Raw genomic sequence first — 26,333 nt, 5'->3', positions numbered from 1 at the left:
GTTAAACTGTTTGAATGAAAATAACCCTGCAAATAGTTTTGAAAGGATTTAATTAAATTATTAAAGTGCAATAAACAATATTCATTTGCAAGAGCAACAGGAATAACACAATAGGCAGGAAAGAACTGCAGATGCTGGTTTAAATCGGAGATGAACACAAAATGCTGGAATAACTCAGCGGGACAGGCAGCATCTCTGGAGAGAAGGAATGGGTGACGTTTCGGGTCACTCCAGCATTTTGTGTCTACCTAGGAATAACACAAAGCTTATTTTTAACCTGGTAACCCGTGCCTGCCATATCCCTTGATTCCGCTAGCCCCTAGAGCTCGATCTAAAGCCCCTGTCACACTTACGTGTCCTTGGCACGCTAATTACGCGACCTCGTGGTCGCGTTGAGGCGCGACGGTCCCGCGAATGTCGCACGCGACCATGTGTCCGCACAGCCATCTAGAGTCATTTGATGGCATTTGAAGATGGACACAAAATGCTGGAGTAACTCAGAGCCAATGAATAGGAAATAATTCACAATAGAACTGTCAAAGTAACAGCTATTACCCTATATTTTCTTCTTCTTCTGAGGAAGTCCTTACAACTGAGAATGTCTCCATTCCACACTGATTTTGTTGGTTCTGAAGTGACAATGGGGCCATTATGGAAATTGCAGACTCTTCAACAGATTAGGTGAGGTGGCTGTTGAAATGTGCTTCAATAAAAGCTTTGACAACAGCTTGCAGTTCAGTGTCAGAGCTTGAGCAAATGCAAGAATAGTCTGCATACTGCAGCTCATCCAATGAGGATTTGGTAAATTAATTCTGAAATACAATCATGAGAGGATAAACTACCGATTAGTTCTGAAGATTAGCTCAACTCTCTTCAAAGTTTGTTACTGAGATGCAGTAATGCAGCAAGAAAGATTCAGGTAAGTGTTTCACTGTTGCCAGACAGGCAACCAAGGCAGCTTTCCGTTGCCGAATGACAGTTTAGGTGGTCATTTAAGACGGCTTGCATGACGCATGCGATAATGTGCTTGGACGAAGTGCGTCGTTACCAGTCGGAATTATGCTCAATGAAGCATTCACATATTATTTCTGCTTCAAATAAAGTCACTAACTAAACATATTCACCAATCAAGACATGATATATACCACAATGACATACAGCCAAATAATAAGACAGTATCTCAACTCTTTTTACAGATAGCAATTAATGCAATTTCTATTAGTTCTTTCCACTTCCAAACAAAAATGTGGTTGGATTATTCAGCGTATGATCAACCTGTGTCAATAAATCCTGGACCATGGTAACATATATGCTTAACCATGCACACTAGATTGATGCAAGCATGTTTTCTGTGAAGGACCAAAAATTATCATGACATGGCCATAGCATTGGTCTTTGCCTCTTGAATCTTCAACCATCAATCCCTGGTGTGCTAAGTCACAGCAAGGTAAGTTGATTAAAAATTGGATCGATGTGTTTGACACCTTTGAAGGTAGACATAGTAACAACATCAAGAGGGGAAAAATAGATACATAATATATCCCTTCTGCTCTAGAATTTTGTAATTTATAAGAAATAAAGAATGGAAGTGTACTTTGATTTTCTTTTTCTTCCTGTTGCTGTATTATTATTATTATTATTATTATTACCTGACCAGACCTATTGCATACTTTTGAATGTACATAGTACCTCTTTTACACTGTTCCCACTAAGAAGATGAGTCATGGAAGTAGGTGACTATATTGAATCAATCATGGAACTTGGCAGGCAAAAGTGGTGGAGAAACTCAGCGGGTATGGCAGCATCTACGGAGCGAAGGAAATAGGCAACGTTTCGGGCCGAAACCCTTCTTCAGACTTGGCAAGTGAGATAGACAGAGATGGAGACAGAGACAGACAGAAAGACAGGGACAGAGACAGATACATGGATAGATCAGGTTTGGAGGGATATGGACCAAACACGGGGAGATGACTTTGCAGTTTCTCTCCCCCTCCCGTGGGATGAGTGATTTAAGGGCCTGTCCCACTTGGGCGACATTTTCAGCGACAGCCTGAAAAGAGGTTGTCACGTCGTGGTCAGGTCGTTACGCATGGTGACACATGTCGTGATGCACAGTGATTCCCTGTCGCCCCAGGATTTTGGAATGTGCAAAATCCATGGGCGACATTTGGTGTCTCATCATGTCGTGCGCCCTGTCACACGCTGACGTATGCTGTCCTGCGGGTGACACCCGGTTAGGGCTAGGGTTGGGGTTAGGGTCCATAGATGGGCTGTAAAACATTCTTCCTTCAATGCATGGATTTTAAACATTAATATATTAAAATTAATACAATAAAATCAATTGTGCAAATGAAAAGATGTCTGAATCGTTCAGTTTTATTTTGTATTGGTCCGCTTCCAGATCCAAATCACCGTCTCTATCTTTTCACAGCGATGGATTCAGTGAGAGTAGGCTGAACTCCTCTCTCCCCTCCACCCCCTCCTTCTCCACATCATCTGTTTTATCAACATTGACTATGAGATAAATGCAGACTTTGGGAACAACAACACCCCTCCACCTCCCCTCCCCCCCGTGTGTGGGATAGTGTGCGGGGGATCGCTGGTCGCAGGCTGGGTCCACAATGGGGGGCGTCGGGGAAAGGTGGGGGGGGCGGGTGGTTGGAGAAGGGAAGGAGAGGGGGCGAAGAGGATGTGAGGGGAGATGAGGGGGGGGGGGGGGGGGGGAAGTGGAAAAAGAGTGGAGCGGGGAGAAGGGAGGAAGAGGGAGGAAGGGAAGAAGGGGCGCAGGTGCTCGAAACCGCAGCAAATTGTTCTGTTGCAATTTTTTTCGGCGACAGACGCCCTTTAAAACCGTCACTGACACTCCACAGTCGCCGAAAAAAAATCGCAAAGTGGGACATGCCCTTTCAGGGAACAGCAGCAACAGAACAATTTGCAGCGATGTCGAGCACCTATCCGCTGCCTGAGCCGCTGGTTCATAAACAAGCAGCAACTCCATAGGGCAAGGCAGGGAACAAGAATAAGACAGGAGCTCTCTGAGAAACGCCGGCACAGTTTGCATCAGGACGTCTGCTGTCTACATCAGCCAAGCTTTCCTTCGCTTGCCAAGCCAGGCAAAATGACTCTACTTTTAGGTTTCCTGGCGGGACTTTAGGTGGCCATTGGTATCCGGACAACCGTTAATTTCGAGCCCTGAACCAGCACCTGCAGTTCCGTATTTCTACATTTCCTTGTATATTTTCTAGTAGTTGTCTCACACATATGCACACTCACACACATACTGAAATCCAAACCTGTTTAAAAGAAAATTGGAGAATTTCACACCAATAAAATGTATTCACGTTTTCTGAATCACATTCTATAAATTCCTGGAAAATTTAGTTGGTCTAACTGAGACTTCTGTTGAAAAATGTCATGCAAGCAAATCAAATTGTAGAAATGAAACAATTAAATGCTTTTACTTTCATATTTTGGCATATTTAGTTCTGCCTTTCTTTTTGAGCCAGCTGCTGTTAAATCATTTTGACAAGTCTAATTTATACTATGGTCCCCGAGCTCCTCTTCTCTCTATAACACATAATATCAATTCCTCTTTGCTGTCTGTGCTGTATCATGGAAACAGGCAGAGGTTAAGCTCCTCCCACTGGGATTTGGAGAAACGGAGCAATACAGCAACATTAGCCCACAATTAACAAGCTGGAAATGAGTTAAAGAGACACATTACTGAGACTTGTTCTACTTTCAAACAATCATCATGCTAAACACTCACAATGGCCCATCAACCCACCAGGAAACTCTATGATTTTAAATTCAGAAAATGAAATGCTTTATAGCCACAGAAATGTGAAATGAAGAACAATTAACTTAACACATATTGAAATTTAATTCATATTGAGAGTCAAGAAGGTGAAATAATGAACCCTTCCCTGTTCTAAGCTAATTGGATATTCTGTTGTAAATGGCATCAGAAGGAACATATGTTCTACTATCTTTCACAGCAGTACAAATTCAGAATTAACTACAATGCACTTTATATTGTATCAGTTGTTCACAATATACGCCATGGAAGTCCAGACCACTGAAGGAAGCCAGTTACTGGGCTGTGCTGATTCTTTGATAGTGTTATCCAATTAATTTCACTTCTTTGCTCCTTTCCCACATCTTTCCAAAATGCGTCCTTTGTTATTACGTCCACCGTCAATTTTATGGCACCCTTAGTTCCAGAACCTTGCTGAATTTGCCAGACCAACGGAGGCCATGTAATAATGATACAATGCACCTCTGACCAACTAATTATATTACATCCCTTCTATGTCTCTAAAACACCATGGTCTGCTAGAAACATAAATAAAACAAATATTAAATGTAAATTAAAATTACAGTGAAACTTGCATTTTATTCATGGGCAGCCCAGGTGCTAGTTAATGAGTTGCCCTTGGAAGTCCCCATGACAGTTAGATCAGTGGCTGCCTGCAGGGCCAAGGCACTGCTTTCCCAGCAGGACTGTTGCCACCCAGCAGGCCCCTGCCAACCAGAGTTTTGTCGAATCTGCTGAAAATGGGGTTGACTATGGTAATGGGTCTGCTGTCTCCGCCTGAGCCGGTGTTCCTGAGCCGCAGGGGACAAATTCCATCTGCCGATTGGAGATCCAGCCACGTACGTCCTGAGGAGGTCGAGATCCACTGCCTCACCCAGCCTCGGTGACACTTTTTCAGGTGGATTTCAAATGTGCTCTCGTAACTTTTTCCAGTTAAAAGGAAGTTCCAGAAAATCGGTGGTGGACCTATATTTATCTGTCGTTTCAAATATTACTATCAAATCCTCCAACTCATCTCCTTCACGTGTAGCACACTGGATCACACTCCCCATTGTAGAGGAGGAAAGAGGTTCCATTTGCTACCTCTGCTTCACCTTAAATCTATGTCCACTAGTTACTAACTCATGTGCCACGGCATATAACTTAGCATTCATTATTTTTAACATCTAAATCCAATATCCACTTTAACGACCCAAGTTCCTCGTCTCTTCATATAATCAAGGTACATAGCTTCAGTGCCTTTCACGCACCTTTCCAAAATTTCAGCATTCTTCCAAAAATTTGGTGAGTGGATTTCGATTCAGAATAAAATAATAATGCCCAACTGAAACCTCATCACTTACCTCACAAAACTAACACCTGGTTTAGAATCTCAGTATACATTAAAGAGACAAGATAAATGTGGCCTTATATTACATCAAAATAAATTCAAATTAGGCCTGCTTGCAACTGCAGCAACGAAAAACAAACAGAACACATCATCAATGATTGCCATCACTGTCCCTCCATTCCAATCTTTTGCAGAATATATGGTTGATTTTCAGTTAGTCATAGGAGATGACATAACCTAACTCCAAAATTTAGACATGATATAACATGTACTTGCACCATGAGAAGTCGACCAAAATACTCCAACAAGGACCAACAAAATCTATCTTTATTTCTCCAGCAACATCCACTTCAGCCCAGGTTCTGATGACCTAACACCCACATTTGGAGCAATAGTTAATGCAAAGTAAGTACAGGTGCACAACCTTTTATCCGGTGTTCCGGAAACCGAAAACCTCCGAAAACCGGCCATTTTTTCCAGGATGTCATCGGCACACCAAAGTTCGCGTTTGGCGCCAAACTTGACACGAAACGACCCACGGTCAACCCAGGTCTGTACTACTGTAGCGGCTGCCTCCTCCCCGGAGACCGGGGAGACACTTAAACATCTGTAAATCATTGCTTAAATGTTAGTCAGTTAGTTTGGAGGGCTTTTATGTGAAGGGGGGGTTGAAGGGGTAAACTTTAATTCTTAGTCCCCTACCTGGTCGGAGAGACGGGGAGCGGTCAATGCCTTACCGGGTCGCCGTGCAGTAAGCTCCGCAGCGCTGTGGCCGCCAGCGGGCGGCGCCGGTTGTAGCTCCGACCCCGGCAACTCTACCCCTGGCTGCGAGACGCTCCAAATCCACCGCCGCCCGCGGCCGGACGCCCCCCACCCCAGCTCCGCAAATGTTGGGAGTTGGCGGCGTCGCAGCGCTGGGATACCAGCGGGGAGCGGACAATGCCTTACCGGGTCGCCGTGCAGTAAGCTCCGCAGCGCTGGAATACCAGCGGGGAGCGGGCAATGCCTTACCGGGTCGCTGTGCGGTAAGCTCCAGGGCGCGGAGGCCGCCTTCTCCCAACATTCGCGGAGCTGGGGCCGCGGGCGGCGCTGGCTTTGGAGCGCCTCGCAGCCAGGGGTAGAGTTGCCGGGGTCGGAGCTACAACCGGCTCCGCACGCGGCCGAACGGAGCCCCCAGTTCCGCGATGTTGGGAGTCGCCGACCAGGTAGGGGACTAAGAATTAAAGTTTCCCCCTTCATCCACCCACCCCACCACCACCACCACCACATAAAATCCCTCCAAACTAACTGACTAACATTTATGCAATGATTTACAATGATTCCCCGGTCTCTGGGGAGGAGGCAGCCGCTCCAGACTTTTCAAGCCGCCCGCGCTACCTACCTAATCTACTCTAAAAATCTTCCATTCGGAAATCCGAAAATGTCCGAAATCCGACAAGTGTCTGGTCCTAAGGCTTTCGGATAAAAGGTTGTGCACCTGTAGTAACAAAATAAAATTGACCAACTCGTATCCAGACTCTGAAGAAGGGTCTCGACCCAAAACGTCACCCATTCCTTCTCTCCAGAGATGCTGCCTGTCCCGATGAGTTACTCCAGCTTTTTGTGCTATCTGCAGTTTAAACCAGCATCTGCAGTTCCTTCTTATACACTAGTTATGCAGAGACTGAATAAACTGAACTTGATCCATATAAAGCAGAGAAGGGGGATCAGAGATTTGATGCATGTGGTCCAAATCATAAATTGTTTTGATTGAGCAAGTACAAAGATCCTTGACCTGGAGCATTATCTGTTTCTTTCTTCAAAAGCCGTTTGACCTGCTGAGAATTTCCAACATTTTTAATTAAGTATTTAAGTTCATCTCGAAAGTGAACAAATTTTAAAACATACAAGATAACATATCAAACCTTGGTTAGTGCTATAAAAATGTGGCAGGGGCTACGGATTGTAACCAACTACCGAAGCACCGCTCCCTCATCCGCATGTGCCGGCACCTCCCTAGCTGACGACCTGAACTCCTTCTACGCTCGTTTCGAGAGGGGCAACACCACCCCAGGTCTGCCGACTATCGACAATACCGACAGCGGGCTGGCTACCGAAGCTGAAGGGAGGAATATGCACACATTCTCGCTGTCCGAGCACGACGTGAGGAGGGCACTGACACGGGTGAACACAAGAAAAGCTGCAGGCCCCGATGGCATCTCGGGGCGAGTACTCAAGTCCTGTGCTACGCAGCTAGCTCCAGTGCTCACTACATTATTCAACCTCTCCCTGGACAAGTCCGTGGTCCCTGCCTGCTTCAAAAAATCCATCATTGTGCCGGTACCAAAAAATGCCTCCCCAGCCTGCCTGAATGACTACCGTCCGGTGGCCCTTACCTCGGTAGTCATGAAATGCTTTGAGAGGCTGGTGAAGAATCACATCTGCGCCTTCCTCCCTTGGAACATGGACCCGTTGCAGTTTGCATACCGTCCGAACAGGTCCACGGACGATGCAGTCTCCCAGGTCTTGCACACCGCTCTCTCCCATCTGGACAGCCAGAAGGGGGGCTACGTGAGGATGCTGTTCATAGACTACAGTTCAGCCTTCAACACGATAGTCCCCACCAGACTGGCCGGGAAGCTACTGGAATTGGGGCTCAACACCTCCCTGTGTGCCTGGGTCCTGGACTTTCTCACCGCCAGGCCCCAGGTAGTCAAGATGGGAGGTAATACATCGAAGTCCCTCACCCTGAGCACAGGATCGCCCCAGGGTTGCGTCCTCAGCCCCCTATTGTACTCCCTGTACACACATGACTGTGTGGCTAGGTTCAGCTCCAATTCAATAATTAAGTTTGCTGATGACACTGTGGTGGTGGGCCTGATCTCAGACAACGATGAGAAGGCCTACCGGGAGGAGGTGGCTGATCTAGCACTCTGGTGCCAGGACAACAGCCTCCTCTTGAACATCAAAAAAACGAAGGAGCTGATCATGGACTTTAGGAGGGCACATCATCCGAGGACGTACAGTGCATTGAGTATAAATGGGGATCCTGTGGATAGGGTGAACTGTTTTAAATATCTGGGAGTCCACATCTCTGAGGATATGACATGGTCATCACACGCCTCAGCACTGGTGAGTAAGGCAAGGCAGCGCCTTTACCACCTCAGGCAATTGAGGAAATTCAGAGTGTCTCCGAGGATCCTCCAGTGCTTCTACGCAGCGGCGGTGGAAAGCATCTTGTCCGGGAACATTACCATCTGGTTCGGGAATTGCTCTGCCAAGGACAAGAAGGCTCTGCAGAGAGTAGTGCGTTCGGCCGAACGCACTATGGGAACTTCACTCACCCCCCTGCAGGAACTATACAACAGGAGGTGCAACTCCAGAGCAAACAAAATCATGAGAGACCTCTTCCACCCCTGCAACGGACTGTTCCAGCCGCTACGGTCAGGCAAACGCCTCCGTTGCCATGCAGTGAGAACGGAGAGGTTGAGAAGGAGTTTCTTCCCAGAGGCAATTCGGACTGTAAACGCCTTTCTCACCAGGGACTAACTGTACAGAACGTTTTTCCTTCTATTATTTATTATGTAAAATAATATGTGTGTTATGATTGTGTTTATAATTTGTTTGGTTGTTTTGTTGTTCCGCGAGCATTGCCACTTTCATTTCACTGCACATCTCGTATGTGTATGTGACAAATAAACTTGACTTGACTTGACTTGACTTGACTTGACTAAAAACTAAATGCAGTTCTGATATCCATGTTACATGATAGATAAAAACACTTTGTAACACAGTGGTTCCTTAATAATACGATAGTTGCCGGTTGCCTGGTATGAAACTGGACTACTGTGTACTTAAGAGACAATAGTGTTTGATTACTGCAGGGACGTTATATGGAAACAAAATTGTTGGGAGGAACTCAAAAGGAAGTAAAGTGCTGGAATAATTCAGCAAGTCAGGCAGCATTTCTGGGGATCATGGATACGTGATATTTTGGGTCGAGACCCTTCTTTAAACAGCTTTTAAAGGAACTCAGCAGGCCAGGCAGCCAAATGGGCTGACGATGTTTCGGATCAAAACCCTTCATCAGACTGAAGTCTCGACCCAAAACACTGTCTATCCATTTTCCTCCACAGATGCTGCCTGACCCAATGAGTTCCTCCAACAGTTTGTTTATACTCAAGATTCCAGCAACTGCAGTCCCATGTCTTGAGGTGACACAGAGACAATATTTATCCCGTGACTGCCTTCCCACCCACCCACCCCCTCCCAAGGTAGCTATATTTTTCTGTTTGTCAATTTCTAAAGCAACTTTTGAGTCGTTCTCTAGTTCCCAATCGAAACTGCATTATAACCAATCGAACTTGCGTAATAGACTCGCGTTCCCTAATTCATCAATCACGTTCAAGTCAGAGTGATACAGTCCGGAAACAGGCCCTTCGGCCCAACTTGCCCACGCCGGCCAACATGTCCCAGCTACACTAGTCCCCCCAGCCTGCGTTTGGTCCATATCCCTCCAAACCTGTCCTATCAATGTATCTGTCTAACTGCTTGTTCCAAGCACCCACCACCCTTTGTGTGAAAAGGTTACCCCCCAGATCCCTATTAAATCTTTTCTCCGTCATCTTAAACCTATGTCCTCTGGTCCTCGATTCACCTACTCGGGGCAAAAAACTGTGCATCTTGCCAACCTATTCCTCTCATGATTTTATATACCTCGATAAGCTCACCCCTTATTCTCTTGCGCAACAAGGAATAGAGTCCCAGCGTACTCAACCTCTCCCTATTGCTCAGAAACTCTAGTCCATGCAACATCCTCGTAAATCTCTGTACCTTTTCCAGCTTGACAGCATTTTTCCTATAACATGGTGCCCAGAACTGAACACAATACTCCAAATGCAGCCTCATCAATGTCTTATACAACTGCAACATGACCTCCCAGCCTCTAGAATAGAATAGAATAGTTTCTTTATTGTCATTGTAACATGAACCATGTACAACGAAATTTAAAATGTCAGCCAGTCAGTGCAGCATTCAAACATTTCTAAAAGCTAATGATACATACAAGGTAAAATATTAAAGATAAACAACTAAATAAATATCACGGACAAAGCACGCATACACACCCAACCCTCCATCCTTCTGTCGATTCCACAGTTACCACAGTCCCTTAGTCTGTATCGCCCCTGCGTTCCTTGGCGGCTACATTTAGTGCTTTTATAGCAGTGGGGTAAAAACTGTTTTTTAGTCTATTTGTCCTTGTCCTTGTAGATCTGTACCGTCTGCCTGACGGCAACAGTTCAAACAGGGAGTGTCCGGGGTGGGAAATGTCCTTTATGATATTCTGGGATTTTTTGGGTGCAGCGGGAACTGTGTAAGTCCTCCAAGGTAAGGAGAGGGCAGCCGACAATCCTCTGGGCGTTGTCAATGGCCCTCTGGAGCGCTTTCCTCTGAGCCGCTGTGCAGCTGGTGTACCACACGCATACACAGTATGTTAGTATGCTCTCAATGGAGCACCGATAAAAGGACAGCAGCAGTCTCTGAGTGATGTTCTTCTTCCTGAGCACCCTCAGGAAGTGCAGTCTCTGTTGGACCTTTTTCAGCAGCGCAGTGGTGTTCACGCTCCACGTCAGGTCCTCCTCAATATGGATTCCCAGGAAGCGGAAATCCGCCACCCTCTCTACACAGTCCCCTCTGATAGTCAATGGTACCATGTCCGTTTTGTTCTTCCTGAAGTCTATTATTACTTCCTTTGTCTTTAAGGTGTTGAGGAGCAGGTTATTTTCTTCACACCACACTGTCAGCACTGTCACACTGTCACACTGATCTAACCTCTATACTCAATGCTCTGACCGATGAAGGCCAATGAGCCAAAAGCCTTTTTGACCAGCCTATCTACCTGCGACTCCACCTCAAGGAACCATGCACCTGTATTCCTAGGTCCCCCTGCTCGACAACTCCTCAGCTCCCTACCATTCACCGTGTAGGTCCTGCCCATGTTAAACTTCCCAAATGCAACACCTTACATTTCTCTGCATTGAATTTCATCAACCATTCTTCAGCCCACCTGGCCAATCGATCAAGATCCTGCTGCAATCTTTCACAATCATCTTCACTAACTGTAAAACCACCCACTTTTGTATCATCAGCAAACTTATTTGCAATGTATGTTCTCATCCAAATCTTTGATATAGATGACAAACAGAAGCAGGCCCAGCACCGAACCCTGAAGCACACTAGTTACAGGCCTCCAGTCCGTGAAGCCACCTTCCACCATCACCCTCTGCTTCCTTCCATTAAGCCAATTTTCTATCCATTCAACTATTTCTCCTTGGATTTCATGCGATCTAACCTTCTGTTATATCCAGTTAATGCTATGAAAACATGCTTTGCAGCAGAACCAACTGTAATTGTAAGTAGATTTACTAAGATAGCAAAACTGAGTGAATATACTTAAACAGAACAATAGGCTGGTTATTCACTGAGTCTTAACAAAACTAAAAGAATTTTAGAGTGACAGGTAAACATACAGAAAATGTTACCACCAGGGCTCTCACTTAACTTTTTTTCCCTGTTGCCAGCCGGGCAACCTAGGCAGCTTTTTAGGTTGCCAAATGACAGTTTAGATGGTCATTTAAGACGGCTTGCATGACACGTGCAATAATGTGCTCGGACGAAGTGCGTCGTTACCAGTCGGAATTATGCTCAATGAAGCATTCACATATTATTTCTGCTTCAAATAAAGTCACAAACTAAATCAAGACATGATATATACCACAATGACATGCAGCAAAATGATAATACAGTATCTCAACTCTTTTTACACATTGAAATTAATGCAATTTCAATTATTTCTTTCCACTTCCATACAAAAATGTGGTTGGATTGCTCAGCGTATGATCAACCTGTGTCAATAAATCCTGGACCATGCCAACATATATGCTTAACCATGCACACTACAGATTGATGCAAGCATGTTTTCTGTGAAATGATCATGACATGGCCATAGCATGGGTTGTTATTGTTATTGGTACAGAAACATTCTCGCTTCCCACATAATTTATCCACAATAAAATATACAGGTTGCAAGAAAATGTCTAAAGGCATTTTATGATAATAGCTGATAAAACCGACCATACCCATCTGACAGGTTAAACATTACACTAACTGACAAGAGATGACCAAAGGACATAACTGCAGCAAGTGTTCTTTTGGTAATATGTTTAAAGGTGTCAAAACGCCACATTACTGGACATTCAGATTAGATGTAAATGTTGTGAACAGCAATGAAGATACCCAGTTTGTACGCACCAGTTTTAAAAACATTTATTAATAAACGCTGTTTCCATCATTCTCACTTCAGAATTAACATTAAAATTTCAACTGAAATATCTCCTGACCAAATTTGTGATGTATATGACTGACTGTAGAAGTAAAACCTGGATAAATCCAACATATAGTTGTGAAAGTTGCTCATTAAATAACTACAGTACTGATAATCAATATTAAGTACATTGATTTGCCGTTAAAATGAATTCTGTAATAACGTGTCAATGGCAGCAGTGACAATCGAACACTGCGGTTTTAATGTCTCACATGTGCACAATTTAATTAATCCATCTTTATGGATAAAACAAATAATAACATTGGGAATTAAAACACATTTGATAGCATCCCGTTATCAAATATAGTTAATGTTTGCTCTGAAGACATTTCCAGCACAATAGGGTCGGTGGGGGGTGATGTGTGAATCAGTGCGGGGTGGATAGATTGGGTGGGAGGGGGGGGGGGGGGGGGGGGGGGGGGGGGGTGGGGGGGGGGGGGGGAATGGGGGGGGGTGAATTGTGTGTGTTGGTTATGGTATGTAAAAGTGTCAGGGGAGAGCGCGGGGGATGTCAGTGGGGTTGAATGGGGGGATCAGTGCGGGATGGACGGGGGGGGGTCTCTACAGGATGAATGGGGGGGGGGGTGGTCAGGACAGTGTGGATCGGAGGGTCTGTGCAGGATAATGGGAGGGGGGGACTACAGGATGAATGGGTAGATCACTACAGGATGGATGGGGGGGTTAGTACGGTGTGGATCAGAGGGTCTATGCAGGATGGATGGGGGGGTCGCTACAGGATGGATGGGGGGGAATCACTACAGGATGGATGGGGGGGGATCAGTACGGGATGAATGGGCGGATCAGTACGGGATGAATGGGCGGAGCAGTGCAGGATGAATGGGGGGGGAGCAGAGCAGGATGAATTGGAGAGGGGTCAGTACAGGATGGGGGGGTGGGGGAGGTGGAGCCGCTGCCACTGTGCGGGGCCCGTCATTCGCTCCGACCCTCCGTCACCCCATATCTTTGCCCACACTACAGTCGCCGCTGATACGAAATGTTACGTTCCTTTTCTCCAGAGATGCAGCCTGACCCGCTGAGTTGCTCCAGTTTTTTGGATATATCTTTGGTATAAATCAGTATCTGCAGTGCCAAGACGGGCAAAATCACTTGGCATTTAGGTAGCCCGGCGGCATTTTAGGTGGCCATTGGCACTCGGGCAACAGCTAATTTCGAGCCCTGTACCACCCATGGGAAGCTCATAACTATAGAAATTACATAAATGGTATTAACAAATTAGGTATTCAGCAGAAACTTCTTTACTCGAGATGGGTAAAAATATGGCACCCGCCACCGCAGGAGGTATATAAGCAAACAATAATGATAAACTTGAGGTTAGGTAAGAAATGGTACAGGAGGATGGAACAGAAGCACATGAATCTCTCGTTAAGTAAAAGCAATTGAAAGGAGGTTTGTATGAAGTTGAACCCCTATATTAATTGGCCTCAGATTTTCAGTAATGTTCTGATTTTCTACATGCTTGTCAATGTTGATCAGAGGACTCTCAGCCCAGATCTGTCCTTAGCTTCAATTTCATGCTAAATGGATGTTTGTTTCAAAATAATTATATATTACATTTTTTCACCCAAGTATGTTCTCTCTGACAACACAGCACTCTCAGTAAAGAGCCCAAAAAGTAAAACGGAAACTTGCAGTGAAAATATTCAAAATCAAACATAAGAGTTCTGTCCTGGAGCTACAGATGGTACAACATGCCAAACAGATAGTTCATCAATAAATGGACGAGCAAACTTAATCAATGGCACACTTTAGCTTTCCAGAATTTACAAGCGTTCTTTTCTCATACCAAAATAATAATATTGCAAGAGTTTTGTGCTATACATAAATGACATAAGAGTTCAATTGAACATTTTGGTATAACCGCAGCTGGTTAATTTATGTACAAGGCTCAGATACAGTGTGGGAGGAACTAAGAAGTCAGATAATATTCAAGACTATTTAAACAATCAGATTTCTTAAACTTGCTATTTTGCTTGCTTGCACTAATTTCCACCTATGAATCAACTGTCTGGTACGCATGGCTTTTTCAAAAATTGTGATGAACTGCCTGTAGAAAACAGTAAATGCCAATATTTTTCGAGCACTAGGACACTCAAAAAGAATTAAATCAACACAGACTCTTGGAAAAGAGGCTAGCGGGTAGAAGAGAAAATCCCCTTGGCATTAATGGAAACCATTTTTTGATGACTTTACAATTCTCCTTCATCACAGGAATGAAAAATCAGCATTTTTTTTTATTAGCTGCCTCAAAACATGGAAGATGCAATGACCTTTTCAGGCTTCAAGGTGGTTCTTGTTTGTACTGGCCATGCTACTTTTTAAAATTCACTTGAAAGTCGATCTGCTACAGAAGGTGAGCAATCAATTGAAATTATTTGCATAAAATTATTTTGAAATTTTGCAAACAAAAATTTCCTGATTTCCTGAGAGGGATGAATAGTTTAATGTGCTGTAATATCATAAGGTCCCATTGAGGTTTAACTTGTCAAGATTCAAATTTCAGAAAGCATTTAATTGAAAGTTGCAGATGCACAGGCAATGAATGTATGTCAAGGAACAAACGATGCAGGAGGAGCAAGGCACACCAATCCTCAAACTTGCCCCAGAACTGTACATAGTTTATTCTATCCATTTTACCTTTCTACCCGCATGTCATTGTATTCACTCAGTGCCCAAATATTTCAGAATTTGAAAGCCATACCTGGCATGATCAGTGTTCAATGTAGAATATGGCATCAATTTGCATGGAAGATAAAACCAGTTTGTTAATTCAAAATGAATATCAAAAGAAACTTGCTTAAATAAATTCTCTTTTTACAATTTCACAATCGTAAAAAAGTACCAAAATAGGTACTCAGGGTTACAAAATATTCTGATGAACAGAAAGACAAATTAGCAGGATAAATAGAATGCTCAGGATAAATTTATAAGATGGCATTAAATCATTTAAACATAAAATTAGCATTGCATAATTTTGCATTAAATAAAAATATTGCTTCGTCTTTTATATCTACAAATTCAAAATTGTGGTTAACAACTACTAGTGGGGAGTTATAACGGCCAAATTAAACTTTTAGGAGGTAACAATCATCGACAATCGCACAAAGTCCTTCCAATCTCAAAACATTTATTCTGTCAATACAATCAAAATTAAGGGGCGGGAGATTGCAACCTTCACATGGTCCACCCTGTTTCAACAAATGCAATCAACCTGGCGTGCACAAACAGAAGATCAAACAGAACAAGTTGTAAGACAGGCTGTGCACGCCATACGCAAGAAGAAGAATCAAACTTTAAAAAATGTTTATTCCTCAAAACATTACACACGTTCAAACCAATGAGATACGTTTTACTTCCCTTCCCCCAATTCTGAACGATAGAGATACCCCTAATTTTCACCCCATCTGCTGTGTCCAACACCTCATTCTCCTACATTTCCATCACCTTCAAATTGACTCCACCACCAGTCACATCTTTCCATCCACACCTCTCCCGCTTTCGAGACCACTCTCCCTGCAACATTTTCCCGTCGCCTGAAGATATGTAACACCTGTTCCCACATCTCCTCTCTCACTTCCATCCAGGGACACCAGCAGCCCGTCCAGGTGAGTCAGAAGTTCAAATGTACTCTTCCAATCTCGTCTACTGCACATGATGCTCGCAATGTGGCTTCCTTTGCTTTGGAGAGACCAAGCTAGGTGGCTATATAATCGAATACTAGTGCTATGTGTGCCAGGCCTATTGGAGGTCCCGACTGTTAACCACTTTAACTCCCCTTCCCATTCCCAGACTGACCTTGACCTCCTCAATTACCAGAGTGAGGCCACATGCAAACTGGAGTAACAACACTCATCTAATGCTTGGGTAGCTTGCAACCCAACGGCATGAACACTGAATTCTCAAATTTTCATGTAATGTCCCTCATCTTTTTCCCCAGCACTCCCTCCCCAACCCAGTACTCACATATTTCTTCCACAACCCATTCACCTGTGCCTTTCCTCTCCTTTGTACACTCATCTCCCATCCCAGTCCTGCAGTTTCCTTTGGATCCCCTTCATTCCCCTCCCCCTATCCCCTTTCACTAATAACCTCCCTCTCTGGCTTTACATTTTCCTCCTCTCCTTAATTTGATCTCTTTTTTACCTCTAGCCTTTATCACTTCCCTCACTTGTATACACTGTCAACTCCCCTCACCTGTATACACTGATCACTTGCCCGGCTTGGTCCTAGCCCCACCTCTTTCGAGCTTTCTCCCTCTACTCCAATCAGTCTGAATGGTCCAAACCTAAAACATCATCCGTCATCCCCTTCCCCCCCCCCCCCCCCCCCCCTCCCCCCCCCCCCCCCCCCCCCCCCCCCCCCCCCCCCCTCCCAACCCCATACATGCTGCCTGACCCGCTGAGTTTCCAGCAGCACTTTTGTTTTTTTTGATTGGGACTCCAAACCAGCCAAAATGACAATAGACAATAGGTGCAGGAGTAGGCCATTTGGCCCTTCGAGCCAGCACCGCCATTCAATGTGATCATGGCTGATCATCCCCAATCAGTACCCTGTTCCATCCTTCTCTGCATAACCCCTGACTCCACTATTTTTAACAGCCCTATCTAGCTCTCTCTTGAAAGCATCCAGAGAACCTGCCTCCACAGCCCAGACGCGCCACTTTCTGTGAGAAAAAGTGTTCCCTCGTCTCCGTTCTAAATGGCTTACTCCTTATTCTTAAACTGTGGCCCCTGGTTCTGGACTCCCTAAACATCGGGAACATGTTTCCTGCCTCTAGCATGTCCAAACCCTGAACAATCTTATATGTTTCAATGAGATTCCCTCTCATCCTTATAAACTCCAGAGTGTATATGCCCAGCTGCTTCATGCTCTCAGCATATGACAGTCCCGCCATCCCGGGAATTAACCTACGCTGCACTCACTCAATAGCAAGAATGTCCTTCCTCAAATTAGGGGACCAAAACTGCACACAATACTCCAGGTGTGGTCTCATTAGGGCTCTGTACAACTGCAGAAGGACCTCTTTGCTCCTATATTCGATTCCTCTTGTTATAAAGGCCAACATGCCGTTTGCATTCTTCACTGCCTGCTGTACCTGCCTGCTTACTTTCATAGACTGATGTACAAGGATCCCGTTGTACTTCCCCTTTTCCCAACTTGACGCCATTTAGATAGTATTCTGCCTTCCTGTTTTTACTACCAAAGTGGATAACCTCACATTTATCCGCATTAAACTTCCATCTGTCATGCATCTGCCCACTCCCCCAACCCGTCCAAGTCACCCTGCATTCTCATAGCATCCTCCTCACAGTTCACACTGCCACCCAGCTTTGTGTCATCTGCAAATTTGCTAATGTTACTTTGAATCCCTTCATCCAAATCATTGATGTATATTGTAAATAGCTGCGGTCCCAGCACCGAGCCTTGCGGTAACCCACTAGTCACTGCCTGCCATTCTGAAAGGGACCCGTTAATCACTACTCTTTGTTTCCCCACTACTGATGTTAGACTAACTGGTCTGTAATTCCCCGTTTTCTCTCTCCCTCCCTTTTTAACCTGCCAACCACTTCGCTATCCATGTCAGCACTCTACCCCCAATACCATGTACCCTAATTTTGCCACTAATCTCCTATGTGGGACCTTATCAAATGCTTTCTGAAAGTCCAGGTACAAATGATTTTTTAATTGACAATTTGGCACACTTTAAGCATTGAAAAGATGTGATGTGGAGCTGCATTCTCTCCTTTGGTGCATAAATAACATGATTACTTTTGTCTGCACTGTTATACCACACAATTCTCATTTTTATTGAGGATGTATGAATTGTGGAAGTGGTTGAGAAAGTATAAAAAGTACGACAATTTTTATAACTCACTTCACAACTCCAAAATTGATTGCAAGCAATAAAGTATTTATAGCACTATCATCATTGTCATGTGCATCAATGTTCTATCAAATGTATTCCAGCACAAAACATCCAATCACTGGGAAACCCTGACCCAATGTGCATTTATTTATCTGTAAATAAAATGAAAGCAGCTGGTTGTTCCGCACTGTAAGCTTTGATCTAGCATTGAACTGAAAATGTTGCAACGTAAAGGCTGAATTATATTGAGTTTAGGAATAAAGCAGAGTAAATGTACTTTTTCCCTCAGAATACTGAATTTGTATTCTGTTTGCAGCTTTGACGTGGCAAAGTTCTCACCTCTCCAGTTACAAAATTATTGGAGACAAATTGTTTTTGCACACTTGCGTAATGTCAAATCCAACCCTAGGGTTCTTCAATAATGTGAATTTAGAGCAAGTTGACGCCAGGTCACATTGCCCACAGGAGTGATCTGCAAAGGGCCTTTGTAGCCACAGAAATGCAAAAAACAAGAATTCATGCCCTGTCAACATGAAAACTGCACAAGACGCAGAAAGAAAAATCAACTAAGGAACTTTATTCACACAAGTAATATCACATGTTTTTAATGCGATTTATGGTCCATGTATGATCTGAAGGCTCGCATTTTTCAAAACTACATTTCTTGTGTCACTGATTTTACTTGCAGTGGACAGTTAAGAACTTCGGAAGAAGCAAATGACCATTCACGAAGCATGAGTATCAAATATCAAAATGAGTTATATGTTAGAAATACTAAATCATGATGTTGTATACAATACCTACAGTGCATTCAGAAAGTATTTAGACCCCTTCACTTTTTCCGCATTTTGTTACGTTACAGCCTTATTCTAAAATGGATTAAATTCCTTTTTTTTTAAATCATCAATCTACACTCAATACCTCATAATAAAAATGTGAAAACAGGTGTTTAGAAATGTTTGCAAAGTAATTAAAAATAAATAACTGAAATATCACATTTACATAAGTATTCAGACCCTTTACTCAGTACTTTGTTGAGCACCTTTGGCAGCGATTACAGCCTCAAGTTTTCTTGGGTATGACGCTACAAGCTTGGCACACCTGTATTAGGGTAATTTCCCCCATTCTTCTCTGCAGATCCTCTCAAGCTCTGTCAGGTTGGATGGGAAACATCGATGCACAGCTATTTTTAGGTCCCTCCAGAGATGTTCGATCGGGTTCAAGTCCGTGCTCTGGCTGGGCCACTCAAGGACATTTGCAGACTTGTCACGAAGCCGCTCCTGCGTTGTCTTGGATGTGTGCTTAGGGTCGTTATCCTGTTGGAAGGTGAACCTCTGCCCCAGTCTGAGGTCCAGAACGCTGGAGCAGGTTTTCATCAAGGATCTCTCCATAGTTTGCTCCGTTCTTCTTTCCCTCGATCCTAAATAGTCTCCCAGTTCCTGCTGCTGAAAAACATCCCCACAGCATGATGCTGCCACCACCATGCTTCACCGTGATGAGCGGTGCCTGGCCAGAGTTCAATCTCGGTTTCATCAGACCAGAGAATCTTGTTTCTCATGTTCTGAGAGTCCCTTAGGTGCCCTTTGGCAAACTCCAAGTGGGCTGTCTTTTGCCTTTTACTGAAGGATGGCTTCCGTCTGGCCACTCTACCATAAAGGCCTGATTGGTGGAGTGCTGCAGGTATAGTTGGCCTTCTGGAAACTTCTGCCATCTCCACAGAGGAACTCTGGAGCTCTGTCAGAGTGACCATCAGGTTCTTGGTCACCTCCCTGACCTAGGCCCTTCTCCCCCGATTGCTCAGTTTGGCCGGGCGGCCAGCTCCATGAAGAGTCCTGGTGGTTCCAACGTTCTTCCATTTAAGAATGACGGAGGCCACTGTGCTCTTCGGGACCTGCAATGCTGCAGAAATTATTTTAAACCCTTCCCCAGATATGTGTCCCGACACAATCCTGTCTCGGAGGTCTACGGACAATTCCTTCGTCTTCATGGCTTGGTTTTTGCTCTGACATGCACTGTCAACTGTGGGACCTCATATAGACAGGTGTGTGCCTTTCCAAATCATGTCCAATCAATTTAATTTACCACTGGTAGACCAATCAAGTTGTAGAAAAATTTCAAGGATAATCAATGGAAACAGGATGAACCTAAGCTCAATTTTGTGTGTCATAGCAAAGGGTCTGATACTTATGGGTCTGTGTGTAGATTGATGATAAAAAATAATGAATTTAATCCATTTTAAAATAAGGCTGTAACGTAACAAAATGTGGAAAAAGTAAAAGGGTCTGAATACTTTCTGAATGCACTGTATTAGCCCACGGTATGAATACTATGTATAGTTCTGGTTACATAATTGGAAACATATCGTATTGGGACAGATGCAGATTGTTGAGGATATTTGCATATTTTCTTAGCACATTGATTCGATGAGATGAATGGCCTTCTGCAGTTGCTCTCAAAGCAATCCCATTCCACAATTAATTTCTTGGTAATCAACATGCTGTTTTCAAGAAAATACTTTTCCGCATTTCTCAAATGTTTACCCTCGTTAACCACAGATTATGTTTGCTGTTTTAGCCTATTTCATGGTATATCTCTACAAACATCTCAGTCTTCTGCTCTTCTACAGAACCAAATTGGAACCATAAGGCTGAACTCAATTGTTTGCTTTCGCTTCCCTGTGCTGTTTGGACTGGGGGGGGGGTCTCACACAAAATTTACAATGTATGAAATGTCCACCTCCAGATATCAAAGTACTAACTTCTACATCACCCACACAAGTATAGGCACCCATCCTCTATCTCACATTGAAACACATTAAACTATAGGCACAGAAAAAAGAGAACAGAGCCCAAGACAATCCATGCAAAGGTCTTCTTCCAGATTCAAGCTAGGCTTTGCAATTTGTGTTCAGTTTATTGCTGTCCAGCTTATTCATTCCCTTTTTAAATATAACCTTTGTGGAGTCTTTGTTGCTCCAGAATAATATTTTCCCATGTTTAAACCTTATCTAATGTCTTCTAAAATTCAAAGTTTTTGAATTCAAAATAACAATAAAACACTCTTAACTGTCAAATATATTTTAGAAATCCAAATCAAATATATTCCCAAGCTACTCCTTGTTCCTGTATGTTTCAGGTGGCGCAGCAGCCAGATAATAATGCATGAATAATTACTCGGTCTTGAGGGCATGAGCACCCTTCAAATGAATATCCTATAAAATATTAGGAGAATATTTCAAACTTAAAAGATATTTCAGCGACTGACCTATATTTCTGTTATTTCACTATATTTTTTTAAATGAATGCAGCATCTGTCACTCCCACATGACCATTCAATATGTGTTCCAAATGGGTTTTAAGCAGATGTACCCCACCTCTTCTCTTTCGTTTCTGAGAGAATTGTAGAGAATTACCCATCTGCTTTATAGACATTTAGAGGGAGAGAAATATATAGTATATGCTTCACTGATTTCCACACACTTTAAACATACCACAAAATAATGATCTGAAAGCTGCCCATTATATCCCTTTGAAGTTTAAATTTCAAAGTAAAAACTTGTGTAGAAACCCTGGCCACATTTAAACCGTAGCAGGATGCATTCTTGAAGAGCCTTGATCAGCAGAGCCACAGACTTGGTACTGAAGGTTAGATTAAATTGAGTAACCCTTTTTTATTTTCAAATCAGCACATATCTATTCTTTATGTGAATCGTGTAACGCTGAAGGGGTAAATTTGTGACTTAAAAATCAACCTTAGAGAAGGTATCATTTCTTGAATAAAAAATATTTTTTTGACAAGATTTCTTTACAATAACTTGAACTGATTACTTTCAGCACTGCAATTTAAAGCCTTTACAAAAATTCATAATATATCCTAACTTTTTCGAAGGCAACACATCGTTCCACAACCAATACTGCAAAGATACAAAATGTTCACTAATTGGATAAACATTAATGGTTTGGATGAGGAATGTTCTAATATGCTATACGACTGTGAAAACGCAAGCCAGGACCAAACATTCATAATAATTTCAGAAAGCAAAACCAAAATTGAAATTGTCAAAATTAATTATTAAAATATTTCAAGAATGAATGCATTGTGTTTCAATAATACAAGAAACTAGAAATTATAGAAACAGGAGACTTGACGAGCTCAGGTCGCTTGACAAAAGGCTACACGGAGAGTTTAAAGACAGCTTCAATATATTACTTACATCGTCATTGAGTAATATTGAGTACTGAATTCACATTTTGTGAATTTATATTTGCTTTGATAATTATCACTGTGGAGAGTGGAAGCAAATTATCAGTATGATTATATTGATGTATGTCAAATTTCCGAAAGGCTAAGGACAACTCGAAATACAGCAGAAACAGCAGAAGGCACTAAATCTTGTGTGAACAAATCATCTTATTGTGTCCCCAACAGGCAGCTCCTCACCTGGATCACCCAAATTTACGTAACTTCAACAGCACCATTGACCCAAAAGGGAAATTCTCCCATGGTACGTAACCATATACATAGTCATATACAATCCATTTCATTCCTTATTTAGAAAACTAAATGGCATGTTTCAAATAATTCATTCTACTAGTCATTTAGAGAAGTACACTGCATGTTTCAAACAATGTGGCCTCAAATTGCACCTTATCACCATCCTTCCACATTACTCTCCAACTAAAAGAACCACTGAACCTCAATCCTGCTAACGTTTTAGGACCTTAAGCTCAGGTTACCTATTCACTTAAAGTTTTAAATTTTATTTTACCAATCTTTAGAAAGTTAAATATTCATTCCTTAATTAGAGATGCCTAAGTGCGAATATAAATTAAGACATAATATGGTTTCACTAAAATACAATAAGAGTAGAATTCCTAATTATCTCAAGATTGTAACCCATTCAGAGTAATCAAAAATCTGAAATGTTACAATACAACTAAACATAAAAAATTAGATGTAATTATACACAAGAACATTTAGTGCTCACTCAAAATCAACTCCAACATTATAAGCATTGAACAGTTGCTAAGCAGACATACACACTGACAACAATTTTGCAAGTTTCATTCAGTAATCATAAATGGGGAGAAACATACTTCAGGTAAACGCAGCTTGATTTTAAAACATCGAAATAATATTGGGAAAGAAAACGAACAATTGAACTCCTCCTCAGACCGGAAAGCTATGTACAAATAGAACAATAATCTTTGGTACATCTTTGTTCAAGCAGTAACTCTCACTTTTCCTGATATACAATAAAAAAGATAGAAATTCAAATCTACCTTTCCTTTCTGACCGCTTCTTCCGACGCCTTTTGAACTTGCGCCTGACCAGATGAATGTAAGTGCCCATGTTGAGTGTCGCAGCCAGCAGTGAAGCCATACAGCACCGAGCTGGCTGTGCAGCTTGTACAGGTCAGTGATGTGCTAAATTGCTCCGTCTGACTTAACAAAGTATATTAATACAGCAATTAATTTAAGCCATCACGCATCAGCAGCGGTGACAGTTAACTCTGTGCTTGCCCTTTCACAATCCGAGCTTCTTTATACTCAGTCAACATCTGCACTCTCCCCCTGACCAAAACAAGTCTGCCGACAAATTAAAAGGGGAAATTGACTTCAAACATGATCCTACATATTTTGTAACCTTGAGACATAGCACCACAATTAAAAGCAGTTGGGTTTGGTTAGTCCACAAGCCACCCCCACTTCGACCATCAATGTAGCCCGTAAAAACTACCCATAAAGATCAATGGTTGGATCCAATCATAATTGCTTCTTTCTTATGACATCATGTACACCACCTCCAGTATGCTTTAGAACACAAACTGCTTGCAGATGGATGGTATAAGTGATGTGAACTACATTGTATATATAATATGAGATATGTCCAAATACTAGCACATGTACAAAGTTACTTCCCAGCAAGCCACTAACTAACCAGTTTGAATCCTAGTTGCTAAGGTTACAAAAGAGGGAATATTACCTCCCAATTTAATTATTCTAAAATATTTATAATAACTTTACATACTTTTAAATGTGATAGAACAAACACTTTCAACATAAATTCAAAGTGGACTAATCACATTCCACAAGGACCAAAACTAATAGGGCACATTTTCAAATTCACACCACAATTAAGTAACAGCTTCCAAATTTTATTTAACTAGTTTAAAAAGATCATACTGCCTCAAATTTTCCAACTTCCGATAAACTTTATTGCATAAAAACTACTCACTGTCTGTTGGATCTCTATTCACAAATGGTTTGTACACCCCAAACACATTAAAAAGCACATCACAGAAATTGTAATTTTATGTTACCATTGTGAATATTCAGCATACTATTTTAATAGTTGGCAGAATCAATTTCAATCACTAATTCAAACATGGGCACAGCATACTTGCAATTTATATCGCCATTAGTTCCAATATTTTTGCCTTGATCTAAACAGCAATTTTACAACAGATGCAGCTATCCAAATAATTTTGGAATCATTTTTTTCGATGTGCAAATTTCCAATTTTTTTTCGATGTGCAATTTCCAAATCCCATCCATATCACTGCTATAGGTTCCCGTAAAAAAAATCCTTAATATGTGAAATTTTCAAGAAAAACTCAGCGGAACAATAGATGATCCAGTGTTAAAAATAAGTTGCATCCCATCAGGAACAATTGAAGCTCTTCTTGACTTTGATATGAGAAAGTAATTTTAACTGAAATATCTGATATTCTGTTACTAGGTGACCATCTCAAATAAAATAATCTCCCTGCATTGTAATACTCCTAACCTGATTTCTAAAATGGCCTTTAATTTGAAGCCCAACCAATGCAGATGAATAGGAATAAAACTGTAAATCACTGAATATTATTGTTTACATCCAGAAATTCGTCATAACAGTGTGGGGAAGGGGGGGAGGGGGGGGGGGAGGAGGAATCACAGAATTGTAGGATCACAGAACAAAGGTTTTGCAAACACAAACTCTTTGAAAGTACTGTCCAGCTTATTTTCACACCAGCTTTTATTGTCTCATCATAAACGTACAAAGTAATCTTCTGCAAATATCAGGCGAACTGCATTTAAAAATTTCCAGAGCAATTTTCTTCTACAATGCTCTTAGGTGTGTTTTAAATCTTAATAATACTATGTGAAAACTGCCCCCTCATTATTTCACCAATCATTTCAAGGCTGCATTATCTGGTTACCAATCCGTATTTTAAACAAATCCATTCTCCCATTGCATTCTATTGCTCTTTGAACACTAATATTGGACTAATCTGGTCCAAGAAGAATAATCTACCCTTCAACAATGTCTCTACACAGCTGGAGCACCTCTCCGCGTAAATAAAGAAAATCTTCAAGACACCACGCGTTTGGATGACCACAAATTTTTATTCCAATATAATTACAATTTGACAAAGCTATTGTCTCACCATCGACCATCGGGACAACTTGAGGTATGGATTCCAGATATTTGTTCTGGAAAGGGATTAGCATTCCATATTTACTGAAAACATTTGGTTTGATAATGCTCTGCTCCGATCATTTGTTCTGTTCGAAGCTGGGACAGTTTTATAATCTCTATGTGCAAATCTGAATGTAATTTCCTTCAAGCACCCATGAAATTTGTGGGTAAAGATTTGTTTTGGCTTTTAAAAGAGGGAGAAACTATTAACATTAGAAAGTTGATGCTTGAATGGACTGGGCTGAAGCCAATTTCTAGGAATTCCATTAAATGCACAGTCACTCAATGAATGTACATTTAAGTTATCATTGTAAAGAATGAGGTTCAAACCTTATAAATGGAAAATTCAATGCTTTGGAAATTTTAGCAGAAAGAATGAGACAAAGTAATATAAACAGGGAGGCATTATTCTGAATGAATACAAGAACAGAAATGTCTGCCTGTATGTGTGCATCGTTTACTGAAAGTGGCAGAA

The 26,333-nt window shown here is 42.3% G+C and overlaps 1 protein-coding gene across 2 annotated transcripts in view; it reads right to left on the bottom strand.

Annotated features, from left to right (window-relative positions):
* Window positions 1-26,333, bottom strand: part of LOC129698941 (double-stranded RNA-specific editase 1-like) — a 213,741-nt gene that overhangs the window by 105,404 nt on the left and 82,004 nt on the right. The window contains exon 1 of one of the 2 annotated variants that reach the window (XM_055638429.1): window positions 23,677-24,223. The exons of the other annotated variant lie outside the window; for it this stretch is intronic. Coding sequence (XP_055494404.1) covers window positions 23,677-23,776 — 100 coding nt within the window. The 5' untranslated portion in view covers window positions 23,777-24,223. Of the gene's footprint in view, window positions 1-23,676; window positions 24,224-26,333 lie in introns of those variants that run through there. 2 annotated transcript variants of the gene reach the window in all.

This window comes from Leucoraja erinacea, chromosome 7 (genome assembly GCF_028641065.1).
Source record: "Leucoraja erinacea ecotype New England chromosome 7, Leri_hhj_1, whole genome shotgun sequence".
In the NCBI taxonomy this organism is placed as follows: Eukaryota; Metazoa; Chordata; class Chondrichthyes; order Rajiformes; family Rajidae; genus Leucoraja; species Leucoraja erinaceus.
This window is presented reverse-complemented; position numbering and strand designations above follow the sequence as displayed.